General features: G+C 54.3%; 9 protein-coding genes across 9 annotated transcripts; 5 read left to right on the forward strand and 4 right to left on the reverse strand.

The window, feature by feature from the left end:
- Positions 1-1364: 1364 nt before the first annotated feature.
- On the forward strand, positions 1365-1751 carry LAESUDRAFT_710199 (uncharacterized protein; the record flags this gene model as incomplete). Its single annotated transcript, XM_040906746.1, has 2 exons — positions 1365-1603; positions 1655-1751. The coding sequence occupies 2 exons, from the start codon at positions 1365-1367 to the stop codon at positions 1749-1751; spliced, it is 336 nt and encodes a 111-aa protein (XP_040770642.1).
- A 378-nt stretch (positions 1752-2129) lies between these two features.
- LAESUDRAFT_639037 (GINS complex Psf3 component) lies at positions 2130-3019 on the reverse strand (the record flags this gene model as incomplete). Its single annotated transcript, XM_040903512.1, has 6 exons — positions 2130-2203; positions 2276-2435; positions 2486-2531; positions 2587-2730; positions 2792-2850; positions 2903-3019. The coding sequence occupies 6 exons, from the start codon at positions 3017-3019 to the stop codon at positions 2130-2132; spliced, it is 600 nt and encodes a 199-aa protein (XP_040770643.1).
- A 143-nt stretch (positions 3020-3162) lies between these two features.
- LAESUDRAFT_808596 (uncharacterized protein) lies at positions 3163-3954 on the forward strand. The gene is made up of 3 exons (XM_040914078.1): positions 3163-3509; positions 3581-3702; positions 3766-3954. Exons 1-3 carry the CDS (start codon positions 3242-3244, stop codon positions 3811-3813), a joined length of 438 nt encoding a protein of 145 aa, XP_040770644.1. The 5' UTR covers positions 3163-3241; the 3' UTR covers positions 3814-3954.
- Positions 3955-4109: 155 nt separating this feature from the next.
- Positions 4110-6327, forward strand: LAESUDRAFT_754139 (uncharacterized protein; the record flags this gene model as incomplete). Its single annotated transcript, XM_040911852.1, has 11 exons — positions 4110-4545; positions 4606-4683; positions 4733-4928; positions 4979-5111; positions 5164-5241; positions 5316-5395; positions 5452-5559; positions 5622-5750; positions 5805-5928; positions 5979-6203; positions 6256-6327. The coding sequence occupies 11 exons, from the start codon at positions 4110-4112 to the stop codon at positions 6325-6327; spliced, it is 1659 nt and encodes a 552-aa protein (XP_040770645.1).
- Positions 6328-6633: 306 nt separating this feature from the next.
- On the reverse strand, positions 6634-7062 carry LAESUDRAFT_808598 (uncharacterized protein; the record flags this gene model as incomplete). The annotated part of the gene is made up of 5 exons (XM_040914079.1): positions 6634-6669; positions 6725-6760; positions 6821-6832; positions 6892-6976; positions 7046-7062. 5 exons carry the CDS (start codon positions 7060-7062, stop codon positions 6634-6636), a joined length of 186 nt encoding a protein of 61 aa, XP_040770646.1.
- Positions 7063-7485: 423 nt separating this feature from the next.
- LAESUDRAFT_30657 (uncharacterized protein) lies at positions 7486-8957 on the forward strand. The gene is made up of 12 exons (XM_040901925.1): positions 7486-7658; positions 7720-7726; positions 7793-7810; positions 7877-7921; positions 7980-8004; positions 8061-8073; positions 8130-8165; positions 8215-8264; positions 8322-8360; positions 8422-8504; positions 8557-8595; positions 8651-8957. The coding sequence occupies exons 1-12, from the start codon at positions 7596-7598 to the stop codon at positions 8794-8796; spliced, it is 564 nt and encodes a 187-aa protein (XP_040770647.1). The 5' UTR covers positions 7486-7595; the 3' UTR covers positions 8797-8957.
- LAESUDRAFT_30674 (uncharacterized protein) lies at positions 8958-9695 on the forward strand. Its single transcript, XM_040901926.1, has 3 exons — positions 8958-9389; positions 9444-9503; positions 9563-9695. Exons 1-3 carry the CDS (start codon positions 9119-9121, stop codon positions 9565-9567), a joined length of 336 nt encoding a protein of 111 aa, XP_040770648.1. The 5' UTR covers positions 8958-9118; the 3' UTR covers positions 9568-9695.
- LAESUDRAFT_719458 (uncharacterized protein) lies at positions 9498-13169 on the reverse strand. Its single transcript, XM_040907631.1, has 4 exons — positions 12936-13169; positions 11508-12873; positions 10646-11448; positions 9498-10591 (listed from the first exon to the last, which is right to left on the reverse strand). The coding sequence occupies exons 1-4, from the start codon at positions 13021-13023 to the stop codon at positions 9750-9752; spliced, it is 3099 nt and encodes a 1032-aa protein (XP_040770649.1). The 5' UTR covers positions 13024-13169; the 3' UTR covers positions 9498-9749.
- A 2-nt stretch (positions 13170-13171) lies between these two features.
- Positions 13172-16064, reverse strand: LAESUDRAFT_719459 (uncharacterized protein). Its single transcript, XM_040907632.1, has 9 exons — positions 15929-16064; positions 15836-15877; positions 15740-15784; positions 15626-15691; positions 15439-15575; positions 15349-15386; positions 15257-15299; positions 13776-15201; positions 13172-13715 (listed from the first exon to the last, which is right to left on the reverse strand). Exons 1-9 carry the CDS (start codon positions 15988-15990, stop codon positions 13319-13321), a joined length of 2256 nt encoding a protein of 751 aa, XP_040770650.1. The 5' UTR covers positions 15991-16064; the 3' UTR covers positions 13172-13318.
- Between the last annotated feature and the right edge of the window lie 113 nt (positions 16065-16177).

Here is a 16177-nt window from a genome sequence, read left to right on the forward strand (position 1 = left end):
AAATGCATATTGACCGAGAGGAGTCGTCACTCCCAGATTGTACGGCCTGCCGGACGCCAATTGAATAGAAAAACGAATCTTGTCCAGGGGCGCTACCGGGCAGCCCAAATGAAGTGACTGGCCACAACACAATCCGTCAGTTCGCCTTTGCCTAGGATGTACAGAGTAAAGCTGTCCTCAACTGACCTGAAGCACTTGGACGAAGGAGTGAAGAGAAGACGAAAGGCAAGTTGGCGACAATCGCTTTGCGATGCCGACGCCTTATGTGACCGACGAGGCTTGGGAAGGCACATGGAAATCAGACTGTAGTTACCATTGGTATGCACGCTCCCAGGACGCCGGACATCGTTCGTCTCCATGGCAACTCCACTAGAATCGGTAACACGGGTCCTGTAATCGATGTACGCGCCAGATTGATGAGGAGCTGGCGGCTGATTTGTGGCAGCTGAAGTGTCCACTTACTATGCACTTGACACGGAAATGATGATCAGAATCAGTGTCGGATTAGGGTTCAGGGCATAAGTGTGATTATCAAAGGCCAGTGCAGTTGCTCTGGCTAGACTTTACTGAAAGACGGATTACGTTGGCGTCATATTTGAGAGGCGGCCGTGTATACCGCCAGTATATGATGAATTCAAGTAGTTCTCGAGAGGCGTGCATTGGCTATGCATCAATGCATGACCAACAGACACGTCGGATTGGATATTTCATGATGGCCTTGACAGATTTTTCTTCGCGATGTAATTGGCCGTTCCATCGTTGTATGAAAACCTTCAAGGCATGCTGTACCCGCATTGATGCTTACTCCGTGCCGACCATGCCAGCGTTGACAGTTATCGCTGCGCGTTGCAGGCAATTCAAAGGACATATTCGACCGGTTGATGCTGACGAAGAGATTGTTTGCACTGAACGCAGCAGAAATAGTCTGTTGATTATAGCTTCAGGTATTTGTTGAAGAACAATAGCGTACCATTCTCAGCGGACGTTACCTGCGCTCTCGTCATCCTGAATGAGCCGCCGTGCGAGATCGAGCACAGTTGCACAAAGTAAGAACGAATAATTGCATGGCAGCATTCTCGGAGGAGAACAACGTCAATGATTCGTGGGCTTCTCGAACTTTGAGCGAGACAAGGGGCGAGCTGATGAGAATTGCGAGAGCTCACTGTGATGAGCACTCTCGTGTCTTTCTTGAGCGCCAGATCCCAGCTGGAGGTATATCCTTATCGGGAAGCGGCGAGGCTCTCCACGCGTGTCCGTGCTGCCGCGCTGTGCTCGTCGTGCTCGTCGTGCATTTATTCTGTGCTGGACGTGCTTCGGCACTAGGCGTGCCGTAAAGTTTACTCTGCAATATCCGTCCACACCAGATGCCTCAGCAGAAGGAACAAATGGATGAGGCGTCGGCCACGCCCGTCGTCTCCAACTCGTTCATGGGCAACATCCTCACCCCGGGCTCCTCGCTAAACCCGACCTTTCTTCTGCTCCTAGATGCAGCGTTCGGGGCGCTTCTTCTGGTCTTGCTCTCGCTAGCCGTAGCGACGCGCGGAAACATACACCTGATCTCGCTCATGGGGATCGAGCTTGCGCTATGGGCGAGTGTGAAGTGGTGAGTAGCATGCACTGTTACAAGCCCTAAGTCGAGATTTATTTTGCGCAGGTTTGTTCACGATTTACATTTATCCGAGGGCCAGGAGCAGGACCACGGTACGGCAGCTGAGGCGCAGGGGCCGTCGACGAGGACAAAGGAGGACTGACCGCTCTGCCCACAAGCATGTTACACTGACACAACTCAGTTCTCGCTTCTCACCAATTGGAAGTCATTGTCCATCATGGTTGCTGTGTTCGCTGATACCATAGTACCACAACATATATGCTAGCGGAACGGAAAGGTAGTCTTTGAGACACGGAAGAGGTGACAAGACGTGTAGGTGGCGGGGGCAAGAGCAAACAAAGCGCTGACTGGCAGTGATAAAGCCCTATCCACACACTCCATCATGAACGCAACCATTCCGATGTTAGCAATGCATTCATGACCGAATGTTCAAATTAACATTGCTCATAGCAGCCCCTTTACCAGTATACACTATGACTCTATATCGTAACATCCTCCATAACGTAAAATGCATGATAGATCACCGTCGCGGTCTGTCGCTCGTTTCATACCATCGTTTCGTCCTCCATGTGCTATCTTGTGCCAGCACGAACACTACGAAGCGAACAACAGAGGATTGCATTCATAAGCACTTACTGTAATGGTTTATGGAGAGAACGGACGCACACTCGCGCTCCGTTCCGTCGAGTCCTTCTCGGAAAGACATCGTAGCTTCGTCGCTCGCAAGCGCACTGATGCCTCCTCCAGTCCCGGACGCCGCGGCAGCGTGAATGGAGGCAAAGTGCTGTGCCTGGTCGATGACCTGTGTAAGGCGTGCTCGGAACGTCTATCCATCGGAGGTCAGTGACCATGCTTTGAGGTCCAGCCGATGAGTACCTTGACTAGAAGGTCGGATATTTCCTGAGCTTGTAAATCATTCATGCTGAGACGAGCCGATGTCAATGACAGAATGTAACGCTGGGGGGTTCCTTACTCACAGCCGTACGATCATTCTCCCGAAGCCGTACCATAACCCTCCTTGCCCGACTAGAGCTGACAGACGCACACTGCGTGCTTCTGCGTTCAGCGCGTTTCTGACGCGAGCGGAGAATGGAGGCGGAATGGTGAAGTCCGCGTAGTCACTGTGTCAAGGGAAGCATACATGATAGTGGATGACCAGGAGAGACGCGATACAGAGCTGACGAGTATATGAGGATGTATGCCATCCACATCGGTACCTGTACTTTGCTGAGTGCTTTTATCTTGCGAAAGGCAGTTAGCAGACGCGTCTAATCTCATCGAAGCATCGCGTACGTCGCGTTCGTTGCCGCCGTCGAGGTGACCCATGTCTGGGATGTCAATCTTGAATGTACATTGAATCTTCTGGTTCTCCGCAAGGATCGACTCAACGGAGTAATAGTCATCTTCCATGAAGCAAGGTTCTGTCTGAGATGATGGAATGAATGTTGTTTTGTCGTATACGCGATGGGTCTGCCACTTACTCTCACGACGACGCGGTGCATCTTGACGCGGTCACGCGTTACGCGTCTTTCTCACGCCCGCTATGTAGCCCGCTTCGGGTTCCTGGCTTCAACTCGTCTCGCAGTCGTTCTCCAAACAGTTGCTTGCGGCACGGCTTCTCTGCACTGAGACATGCTCAGGACAGCAATTCTTGTTCCCTTTTCTAGGCAGACTCTGTCTGCGCGTGCTATCCACTCCAATGCAACGACCCGGATCCTTGCCTCACATCGTCATCGCACGCGACAAGCTGCGTTCTCTACGACTCCGGGACGGAGGGCGGAGGAAGATGAGAACTTCAAGCAATATGTAGAGATTTCTCAAAAGTTAGGACACGCAATAGAGCATAAGCCGGAAATTAAGCAGATGTTGAAGGAATTGCAGCAAGCTCTGGAGGATGCAGGTGCGCAGTCGTCCGCCTCCGACAAGATGTCGGACATTGCATTTATAACAACGTTATGGACACATCTTCAGGACTGGATCTCACCAAGCCGCCGTCAAAATTACAAATGTTTCGTTTGCTGTTGAAATCGGATGTGAGGAACGCCGCGATGAAGGTGTCTGCAGCACTCTCTGAGTCGGGCGTCGACGTCCAGGTACGTGCATACATGAGACTGTCTCTTCCATTTCAACTCACTGGCGAGCCCCGCTCCGCGTAGGACACGTGGGACCAGTTGGTGGCAATGCAGAAGAAACCCAAGGAGTAGATGTATATGTGTGTTGCCAAATCGATTTGCAGCCTCCTGTCGCCGTAGACAGCATATGTAAACTAGCGAACATGGTTCATCAAGACATGCACGATCGACTTTCTGTCGTCTTTATGAATTACATACACGAGTGAATTGGCCCATAATGCATGTATCGCGACAAGATATCGCATCAATTTGTTGAACATGATCGGCCCGCCACCCGCCACCTGCCACCTCTTGAGCGTACCCCTTCCTATTTCGATCACGCCGCCTTCACTCTTCTTCATCGTGGACTCAGCTGCTCTTTATATACAATGTCTGATGTCGCAACGGACGACCCCGTCGCAGGTCCATCAAATTTGCTGTCCGTGCCAGCACCAGAGACCACGCCAGCGCCCGAGAGGCCGCTCCCCGCCACGCATTTCTACTCTATCGAGTATCCGGGCTACGTGAAGCCTACGTCTGTCCCACTTGCTGTTGAACGTCTCGGTGGACAACAAAGCATCGAAACTGCATTTAAACGCGCCGCTGGAAAGACGGAGACGCTCCTTGAGCTGCATCTTCGACCGGGGAATCCGTTCGCGCATCCGGTTCCAGGAGATGTTGCGCCTACGAATAATATCTTGCTCAAGGTTGTGAAACGCAAGCGAAGAAGACGAGAGGGTGAGGTAGGTGCAGAGGAGGATGGTGTGGTAGGGGAATATACTGTTGAGGCTACGGGGGCTATTCCGAAGACGGCGAGGTTCAGGAGTGAGTGCAGTTGTGCATTCCTCCGAACTCTCTTATTTATACCCTTCTTCCACATCGTAGGTATGGCGGATTTCCAGTTCCAGCCGGACATGAACGACCCAGTGGCAAAACTCCGAACAGCGATGGACACCATGGATGGTACGTGCACTTGGTCCTCGCTGACTTGGAGACGTTGAAGGCATTCTAGTCGAGGGCATCCTCAGTTATAGGATCCCTCCCGAAACCGAAGACTATGTCATCCCAGAGGATATATCTTCCATGGATATTGACCCGCGGCTCACTGAGGCGAGTAAAGAAGGTTCCGCAGTCCCGAAAATGAAGAGCAATCTGCGGCTCTTCCCTCCTCCGCTCTTCAGTCGACAGTCCATACCACAAAACTATAAGTGCGTCATATCGTTGACTTTGCCTTTCACACTTTCTCATGCCTGTCCAGCTACAAATCCAACCCCGCATCTATTGTCACCACCGTTATTGATGAGGAGACAGGCGAGGAGAAGAAGCGACTGATCAACCGGATGAGGTGGAAAGGCTTTGGGCCCATCTCCATCAGCTTCACTGATAAAGGGGTGGGTGCTCTGCACACGGATATGTGGAGACAGTGCTCAACGTGCCAAACAGGTTCCGGATAAGCCGTCTCCTTCAGTAGAAGAGCAGAGGGACAAGGCAGACCAGGAGCTACTCAAGAGGCTACAACAGGTCAGCGCCGAGGTCAACGGGGCCCAGGGTCCTAATGCGATGATGTTCTTCCGCTCATTGCTCATTCTCAATAGCTGTTCGAGCAACGGCCCATATGGACGCGGGCGGCTATATACAACCAATTCTTGCCATTCGAAGTGCGTGAAATCATAAAGTGCGTGCGATCGTTTACTTCTTTGAACCTGTTGTTGAGATATTCCCACCCTTTAGTTCGAAATTCCTCTTACCCCTCGTATCATACGTATTCCAAGATGGCCCATGGCGCGACACTCAGATACGCTTCGGCTACGATCCTCGCGAAGATCGTGAAGCTCGATTGTGAGTACTATCATCTTCCATTCTTGTCATGAGTGGATTGATCAGACTCCTTGATCAAACAGCTACCAGAGATTGTACTTCCGAAATGTGAACCATCCCATCGTTCGTCCTTCTGTGGTGAGCAAGCGACAAGAGGTGAGGGTAGAATCCGCACAAAATCGCACAGGAGAAGTACGTGAGGAGGACAGGAGGTAATGATATTCCCCGCACACTCGCAGTTCGCTGGCAGCTAACGTGCATCGTAGGTCGCATATATTCGACGGAATCACCATCACAGGAGAGACAGCTGCATTTCAATTATGTGATATCCATGACCCGATGCTCAAAGAGATGATTGCTGACGAGGAAGATCTCCGCGATACGTGCAATGTACGTCGATCTTTCGCCGGGTTCTGCACTGGTGTTTATGGACGGTATAGGAGCGCGATGGCTGGTACTCCACTCATGCCTTCGAGCGCATCAAGACGGTGCTGCGGCACAAGTTCTTCTCTCTGCTCGGTGGGCACATCGCGACGCGCGAAGAGTGCGAGGCGCTCCTCGTTCCTCAGGAGGGCACGAACAAACTCCCACAACGGCCCGTACAGAAGCTCAGATTCGGCAAGCACAACATGGCAAAGGGTGCATTGCCTCCGGAGGATGCCGCGGTAGGTTCGCTCCCGCATTCGACACGAGCACTTTTGACTTTCGTCTATCTAGGCACACAGGTTGATGGCGACACTGCAGCAGCAGCAAGTGAAGGGAGGGAGATCCTCAGACAGTCGTCCATGACGATTTCCGTCGCTATGGTGTCCCATTGCGCGACTCCTAGTTGTATCGATAGCATTACGACTCACATGATGTATCATAGCTCTCCGCTTCCACAGCTCAGCATATCAGTGTTTTTGGGCTTTTCGATTCCTGAACGAAGAATGATGTAGGCATACTGGAGAGCATATACGCATGGCGGCGGTGCTGATGGTGGAATACATAAAGGCAGTTCGCCGCGCCAAGACTGAAAGGGGCCATTCCCACCGACATCTCCTTGATGTCAATTCCAATGTTCGAGGGCACATGTGCGTATTACAGACGAACGCGTCATGACGATTCCTTGGCCTCCTTGCGTGCCTTCCGCTGTCAATCATGATTATGAGAGCTTGATTCACGACGAGTTGTATAAACAACATACCGAGCCAACGAGCGCATACTTCGCATTGCGGCGGAACTGGATTATGCGAGTTGGAAGGAATTCATATGAGATACCGGACACGGTCAATCAGCGTACCTTGGGGTCAACCTGCATCGTCGAAATCTCAATATCTAATTCAGGCTCGACACATGCAATATCAGACGTACCCCCTTCATCGACCTTGTCCTGTGGCTCTGAGGCTTCTTGATACCATTGCGGTGAGCCTTCTTGTTTTGATTGTGATTGGTATGGCTAGAGAGGTCGCATACCGCACCGTCAGCACTCGTTGTTACCATTCGAAACATCCATGTGGGCACACACTTCTTGGATTTGGCCATGGCGTCGACGAGTCTTGAGGATGGGCTGGTTACCGCGGCTGTGGCGACGCACTATACCGGCCTGGGAAAATGTAGCGGCCGGTGGCTGAGAAACTGTGCAGTTACCGGCATCTACCGGGGGAGATGGAGACTGTCCGATTACGGTAAGTATCTACGTTCCGAGCTTCTAAGCTCGACGAGCTGTGCCTTCCGCCTCCGCTATACAAATTTCCTAGAAATATTCCATTTACGTTGCTACCTAAGGGTTGTGTTATTTGTTTGAGCCCGACTATTTAATGGTCGTCCTCATAGTGTTGGGCATACGCTCACTTGCAGTGCACAGTCGAACTTGGTGAGTGCCACATTGAACGCGATCACGTGTTTCATCGTCGCGTCGCGTCTTTCGAGGTAGTCGCCCGGCGAGCACGCTCATCTGAGGGCGACCACCAACATAGGCTTTACCAACCGCCAATATCGCGACCAGCAGCTCGCGTAATTCTTCTGCTCCACACCTCATCTCACGGAATACATCGTAGTGCGCTTGCCGCGTACCGATGGACAACCTCAAATGCAACAGATTGACATGTAGGAGGGCTTTGTCAGAGAAGGCGGTGGTTGTGAGTACCTAGCATAATACATGCGTATGATTACGTGATGGGGTTGCGCTATGCTTCATAGACAACCTGTAAGTTAAGTCTTTGCGTCGCAGAAGGCTAGTGGCTGTGATCGTTATTAACGTCCGCCTTCGTAGGTTCCCACATCTTCTGCGGTACGTCACATCAGAACTTTACTCTACATACATCGGAAAGTTAACACAAGCTACATCCACTGACAGTCGATTGTGCGAATGAACTATTCAATGCGTCGCGCCTATGCCCGGGTGCGTTTCTTCTGTCTCATACCCCATGAATGGCCGATGCTTATGTCGTTGAGCACAGCCTGCGAGACATCTCTTACCGAACCGTAAGTAAAGAATGACTGGTACAAACCTATATTAGCGTGCCTTGAACAGTTAACAGTGACGACGTTGTCGTACGTAATGCCTGCTACGCTTGATTCACGTACTTTCTCGCAACGATCTAGGATAGGTTTGCTCTCTACACCCATCAAACGACTACAAAACGGTGAGTTGATGCGCATATATGCATTAAATCTGGCTGAGATGTTGCAAAGTCTGTCTTGTCGGGACTCAGCCCGACAATCATTTTAGAAATCTGCAGCAGGCATGTCACTCACTGGGATATTCTTTTGGAAGATAGCCGCTCATTCACGACCTTCAGAGCAATGTCTTTCTGGCAATACCAGATTCACCAAGAGCAGTTGAGCGATGATCGTAGTGCAAAACCGACAACCACATGCATTAACACAATTGCGCCGCAGTTCCTTTCAACAAGCCGTATATCGCAACGTGAATGAGAAGAATGCGCAACTGCAGAAACAACTTGATAACGTCATCAGAGAAGGTCTATCCGAAGCTTCAGTCTTGAGCTTATCAGAACTAATCAGATTCATCAGCGAACGGAGAAATCAATCTGCTAAACAACAAGCTATCTGGTCAGGCCCGTTTGCATTGCCTGCTGTTGACTTACCGCCATTATCGTCCTAACAGAGCTCCAACGAGACTTGGAGCTAGAGCGGCGCAAGCACGCAGGTCTGCAGGATTCTCTCAAAGAACGAGACAAGGAATACCAAAAGCTCAAGGTTGGCATATCTCACCCCCCTAACAGTTTGTTGTTCACCGATCAAAAATCATAGACTCAATACGACAAGATCAAGCGAAAAGCCCTCCTCGGGCCCAACGTGCTCGGAGGCGAAGCCGGCGCTGCCTTGGCAGGAGCCGAGGGCCAGGCAGCGGACAGGACAATGATGGGTGATCAGCCGAACAGACTGAGATCAGGAGCAGTGTTCGGGACGAATTTCGGGGGCGCAGCCGCCGGGGGCGGCGGAGCAGTAGACATGGGAGCAGTTGTTGGCGACATGGATGCCAACGGTGTTTGTGCCTTCATTTCCATTCAGAATGTTACTCAGCCGCTAGCGTACTCTGCAGATCCAGCGGACGCCAATCGTAAATCGCACCATGGGCATGCCTCCCGCCGGCCTACAGCAAGGCTCTGTTTGGCGACAGACCATTCCAGGACAATCACGCCCTAATCCTCAGCGGCAGCCATTTAATGCCCCAGTCGCTGGCCGCCAAGGTTCATTCAGGAGTGCCACGACAAGATCAGACCAATCCGACAGTGCAGCAGAAGTAGAACGTCTAATAGGCAGTTCGAATCGTCATTCTGCTCGCAATGCAACTGCAAATTGGGCTGCCGGCCAGGGTCAAAGCGGGCGAGCACCTCAGCGAGGTGAGATCCACAACGTCGTCGCGTACCGACAGACATGACCATAACGCACCGCAGTCTTTGCGCAGCCCACGCCCAGGCGCTCAAGCGGCGGATTCAGGCCAGCTCCAGTCTCAGGTTAAGCTATTCTTCTTTATTTCCAGGCAAGAATGAATATGTGCATCCATGTTCTGTAGGATGAGTCTGGAGTGTAGTAGTACAGGATGTCTGAAGGGTATAGATACAGTACCATATTGTAGCCGCAGAGCTCGGAGCATTGTCCATTATTCCAGCGTCCAAGTTCGTTACATGACCCTCTACGGGCGAGGAAAAGCATAAGTCAAGAAAACGGGACTGAAGGAACGGTCAAGTAGAGCAAGCATGCTAATCGCGCCGAAGGTTACCACTCCGCTCATCCTCTAGGTACTGTCCGATAGCAAGCATGTCCTGCCCAGCTCTACGCAAATAGCCGGCTAGGATGTCCCTGTCCGCGGTCGGCAGTATGTCCGCCAGGCGGTCAACCTGCCGTTCAAATTCCGGGTTGAAAGGAGGGAGGCTCCGATGCACTGTTGCAGGAGTCTGTACGGGTGTTTGGGTCTGCGCTCCCCGCCGAGAAAAAATCGACGATCGACGACTCGTGCCGCTCAAACGACGGTTATTGTTACTAGGAGGCGGGGTAGACTCATTCGGAGGAGAACGGCCCATGGCGGAGAAGGTCTGCGAGCGCTGTATCCGGCCTGGTGCGGCGCGCGGTCCTCCTGGAACCGTCGGCATGGTCATGACCGCTACTGGCACGGGCCTGCTTGCCATGTCCACATTCGCTCCACGTTTCGCGGGCGCCCGGGACGACATCGGCAGCGAAGGCCTTTCCTTTTTGACGCTCTTCATCCTGCCGATGGACGAGAAAAAGCCGCCTCCGGCGAGCGGAAGTATTGTACGAGAAGGATTTATTATGGATGACGAGCGAGCTGGTGCCCGTGTAGGCTGTACACTGGCTAAAGACGGGTACGGGAGAGCGGCTGGGGGAGTGTTGGTCGGTACGACATCAATTGGTCTGGTCGTTAGATCTGTAGCGGTATATGCGTCCGAGCGGATCGGGAAGGTGGCTTCAGAGGCCTCGGATGCACCGGTGAAGTGTCGTGTCTGCATCACGAGAAAACGGCTTGCAGGAGTTGCGGGTGCCGACGCCAGATTCAATCTAGACTGAGATGCCCGAGATGCAGGTCCTGCAGGTCACGCATCGTCAATATCTGATCTGCAGTTTTGCCTTCACCACTCACCTAAGCCTCTACGCATATCTAGCCACTCCGCCAGGCCACAATCATACAATGCGAGTTCGTTTATCTTCTCAGCATATCCAACTGAGCGCTCCAGTGCGGATTTTCGTGACGTCACATCCCTGCAGTGCATTGCATCTGGCCACGGTGACTTGAACCGGGGTTTTGGCCTTGGTTTCGGGAGCAACATAGGCGGTGGCGACGGCGTCCTCAGCCGCTGCGGCGGAGGACTCGGCGGGCTCGGCGTCTTCGCCACCGACGACGTGGCTGACGGCGTGCGCGGTAGCGCTGAGAAACGCTTTAGGTTCGAAAGCGCCCCCTTGAGCGGGTTGCTGCTCGATCCCGTCCCCGAAGAAGCTGCTGGTCGCTCATCAATCGGAGAGCATCTGCCGCTCTTGGGTGGTGGAGTGGGTGAGTGTGCGGACAACGATGAGGATGAGGAATGCGAGATTGGGCTTGGATTATACACCGCCTTGCCATTGGGCGAGCCACCTCGGATTTTCTTCCGGAGGCTCAACCAACTGCTTTCTCGACGAAGCTCAAGATCGGACCTGCTGATTTTGAGAGGCCTGTCCTTGGGCGGTGCAGGAGGCACGACGTCGATGCTCTTGCGGCTGCTAGCCCTGGATACTGACGAAACGATGGATGTAGGACTCGTCTGTGCCTCTGTGGCAGGTTCCGTTCCGCTCTTGGTAAGCTCGACGGGTTCATCTGAAGGAACGACAGGTGAGTCCGTCGCTGAAGATGGTGGGTGTGCGCCTTCTCTTCGGTGTAATGACTTCGCTTTCGAAAGCGCTCTTGACAGTCTGCGAGGGAGCCCCATAAGTGACGGAAACAAGGCGTCCATATATGCGTATATACATACCCAGTTTCCTCCACAGCCTCCTGTCTCACCCTCCCCGACGTTGCAGGCAATGTAGTGGCGGTGCGCTGCGGCGAAAGTGGAGTTGGTATAGATGCCAGCGCAGCAGACACTGATTTGGGCAGCTGCAGAGCCTCTCGAAGGGCGCGGATATCGTGTTCTGTGTTCGGCCGGGATACAGCAAGCGACCGCGCCGACCAGGTAGAGCTACCCGCAGGCAGTCCATCAGTTGATTCTGCATGAAACAAAGGCTTTGGTGGCGGTGGCAGTGGCCCAGCAGTGAGATGCACGTCGACAGGCTGGTAGCGCACGTATCGCGATGACCCACGGGCATGTTGCTGGTAGAACTGCGTCGACTGCATAGGATAGGCCTCGTCAGGAGAGGACATGCTCGACGTGGTTGTGCGCGTCGGCCCTCGTCGAATAGCGTCTGAGGTATCGACGATCACGGGGCCGACTACGGGCTGCGATATATCCTTTCCCTCACCAATCGCAGGAGTCACGATCTCATGCTCTCCCTGTTCGGAAATGGGCGTGTCCACGGCACTCGAGGTGGTTGGCTCCGAAGTATCAGTCGTCCTGCCTGGAGACGGCGTGCGCGAGTCTGTTGGAGTCTGAAAGATGGGAGTCATCATACCCTCGTCCCGCACTAGCACCTGAAACTCGCTGCGCCCTCCCGTCCCGACGTGGCCTGGAGGCTCAGAAACCGACGTCAACATCCCAACAATACCTACGTCCCTCGATCGCTTGTGCTGATGTCGCAGCTTGCCGGGCACACCCGCGCCATCCGCCTCAGACATCGACCGATTGTGCATAGCACCGTGCGACGCGGACGGGATCCGGTCCGCGAAGAGGGGAGCAGTCGATGGCGGCGTGAGATCAGTGTAGGTCTTCGGGGAGGCGTCGGGGGGAGCGACGAGTGCGAGTCCATCGACGTGGACACCCCTTCGCGACATAATGGAGGACGTCATAGGCGCACCTCCACCTTCAGAACCAGGCTGCCTCATGCCCTGGCTTCGCTTGCGCGAGAGCGACAGGGGAAGCGTTGAGTCCAGCTCGACGATGGCCAGCCGTCGTCTGTCCGCACCGCCCTCCGAGGGCACGCTCTCTCGTCTCGTCCGCTCTGAGTCTGCCGCCAAGTAATGTTGTGTGCTACGAGAGGGCCGTGCATCGAAATGGTCGTCTGGCGACTCAGACGAGTACTCCGAATCTGAGCCAGAGTCGGTGGACGCTTTCCTCATGATTGGTGGCGCCGGGGCAGAATCAGAATCAGCGGCGGTGTAGGCCCGCCCAGCATGCTCAGACTGGTAATAGGAGAGAATGTTGTCAGTGTCGCGGCGAATGACCTTTGGCCGCAGATGGGCCGCTGCTGGAACATCATGAACTTGAGTCAGAATACGCAGCGAGGGAATGAAAGAGAAGCGTGCTCGCCTTGCTCGCTGTTATAATCGCTGTCGTCGGACGATAGCGGCAGCAGATAACTGCTGGCCGATTGTTGTTGGACACTGACTGCAGTCATCGCGCGCGGTGTGAATGGGTGAGGGAAAGGAACATGAATATTGGGCTCTGTCGGGGGCGGTGAGCAGTGGGAACCTGCGTCGCCAGCAGCGGCAGTGACACCGCTGGGCGCGCTCCGCTCCTTCCTTTGCACCGGCTCACGATTTCCAAGCCACTTCCGCGGCAGCCACACGTGTCCTCCCGAATGAAAGACAACGTGTGCCTTCCTTTTAATTTAATTCGATGGCAGTGATGGTCACCAAGGATCCTGTACAACGGGGATATAGGCAAGATACGTAAAATACATCAGGGACCATTCACCAATCCATTTTCTTCTTCGTCTGAGGCACAATGGGAATCTTGCCCTTGTATCCAAACCCGTCTAGCCACGGCCATCGCTCACTCCGATGCCTCTCAAACTCCTCAATCTTGTCCACCTTCTGCAGCGTCAACGCAATGTCGTCCAGCCCATTCAGCAGGCAGTGTCTGCGGAACGGATCAACGCTGAACGGGATCGCGGGCTTCCCGTTCGGGCGACGGATCTCCTGCTTCTCGAGATCCACCTCCAGCTCCAATCCCGCCTCTGCATCCTGTGCGAGCGCACGGCAGTCCTGCTCGGGCAACGCGATCGGTAGCATGCCGTTCTGCATGCAGTTGTTTCGGAAGATGTCACCGAAACTCGGAGCGATCACACAGAGGATGCCGAAGTCGCGCCTGTGGCGGTGGCAACAGTTGTGAGGTAGCAATCTCGACGGCAATGAGGAATCCACTTACAAAGCCCAGGGAGCGTGCTCGCGAGAGCTACCGCAGCCAAAATTAGGCCCGTCGCACACGAGAATCTTGGAGTGAGTATATGGCTCGCGGTTGATGATAAAGTCCGACTTCTCGCCAGACGGAGTCCTACGGAGGGCGTAGAACAGCGCATCCGCGAGACCGGTGCGTTTCAGCGTCTTCAAGAACCGCGCAGGAATGATCATGTCTGTGTCGACGTTCTCAATGTGCAGCGGCACCGCAATGCCCTTCAGCACTCTAAAAGGCGCGACGGTGGTCGGTGCCTCCGCAGCGGGCAGCGGCTGGCCCGACACCTCCTTCACCGGCTCTGGCGCAGGCGCAGGCTGCACCTCGTCCGTCAAGAACTGCAGCTCGTTCACGACCTTCATTTTCGGGGCCGCCGACTTGTCCGCACCGAGAAACCTGCGCACGTCCGTCAGGTGACCCGTCATCGCCGCCGCCGCCGCCATTGCTGGGCTCACGAGGTGCGTCCGGCCACGCGGGCCCTGACGGCCCTCAAAGTTGCGATTGCTGGTGCTCGCGCAGCGCTCCTCCGGCTCGAGCTTGTCCGGGTTCATCCCGAGACACATCGAACAACCCGCCTCGCGCCAGTCGAAACCCGCACGCTTGAAGATGACATCGAGCCCCTCCGCCTCCGCGTGCTGCTTCACCAGCCCAGAGCCGGGCACGACCATCGCAGACACGTTTGGCGCAACCTTCGCATCCGGGCCCGCGGCGAGCACGATTCTCGCGGCTGAGCGAAGGTCCTCGATGCGCGCGTTCGTGCACGAGCCAATGAACACCTTATCGATCTTGATCTCCTCCATGGGCGTGTTCGGCGTGAGTCCCATGTACGTCAGCGCACGCTGCACGGTCTCGCGCCGCTTCGGGTCCTCGATCTTCGAGGGGTCCGGCACTTTCCCCGTGATCGGCACGACATCCTGTGGCGATGTGCCCCAGGTGACGGTGGGCAGGATGTCCTCCGCGCGGATGGGCACTTCGATGTCGAACTTGGCACCCTCGTCCGAGTTCAGCGTGCGCCAGTATGCCTCGGCGCGATCCCAGACTTCACCCTTCGGTGCAAGCGGCCGGTTGCGGAGATACGCAAAGGTCGTCTCGTCAGGCGCAATGAGACCAGCGCGAGCACCACCCTCGATGCTCATGTTGCAAATGCTCATGCGCGCCTCCATACTGAACCCGCGGATGACATTACCAGCATACTCGACGACGCAGCCTGTGCCGCCTGCAGTCCCTATCACACCGATGATGTGCAGGATGACGTCCTTGGAGGTGACACCTTCGTGCAGATTGCCCTCGACGGTGATGCGCATGTTCTTGCTCTTCTTTTGGAGCAGAGTTTGGGTTGCGAGCACATGCTCGACCTCCGACGTGCCGATACCGAAAGCCAGGGAACCGAATGCACCGTGTGCTATAGAGCGCCATTGATTAGCAGTGCGACAGTGCAGCAACCTAGTTTAACGTACTTGACGTGTGTGAATCTCCACAAACACAGGTTATACCCGGGAGCTGCAGAAGGGTTAAAGCTGAATAGAGATTGTAAATAGACCGCACGTACAGTGAAGCCCTGCTCAGGGCCAATGATATGCACGATTCCTGCGCAAATTTCATCAGGTGGCGAACTATGCAGCATGTAGTTGATACGTACCCTGCCGCCTGTCCGTCATCCCAAAGTAAGTCAACCCAAACTCCTTCACGTTCTCCTCCAGAGCCTGGCATTGTGCCCTCGAGTCAGGCTGCTCGATAAACGACTCTACAGAAGTGAAGTTCTTGCGCGATGTCGTGCTGCTCTTCTGTAAGTGACAGGACGGATGCAACAGCGCGCATTTACTCACGGAACGTTGTGATCGACGGTGACCAGCGTGCAGTCAGGTCTGCGGACACGTCGCCCTGCAGTTCGCCTGAACTATAATGAGATCATACTCGGACGGAGGCGAATGACCACCTACAGTCCTTCGAAAGCTTGCGGACTAGTCACCTCGTGAACGAGATGCCTTGAGAGTCAAATCAGCAACCCGCTCACAACGGACAACTGAATCACGCACCTGTCGATGTATATGAGAGCCAGACCATCCTCCTGAACGTCACTGGGATCTCGCAAAATCAGCAAGAGTCCCCCCAACGTAGTCAGGACTTACATGACATGGTCATCCCAGATTTTGTCGTAGAGAGTGCGAGGTTGCTGGACGGGTGCGGGCATGGTGGTATACAGCAGCTTTCAGGAGGCCCAGACAACAAGACTTCGGTTTACTTGCAAATGAGTCAGCAGACGAGATGACTCGAGCTAAAAAGCAGCTCGCCACCCCCGCATGGACGGACAAATAATCCTGCACGCATTGGCTATCGGCCGATTGTCGGCACGATCAGATCATTTTCCTCTGATCGCT

Source organism: Laetiporus sulphureus, assembly GCF_001632365.1.
Source record: "Laetiporus sulphureus 93-53 unplaced genomic scaffold LAESUscaffold_1, whole genome shotgun sequence".
NCBI lineage: Eukaryota > Fungi > Basidiomycota > Agaricomycetes > Polyporales > Laetiporaceae > Laetiporus > Laetiporus sulphureus.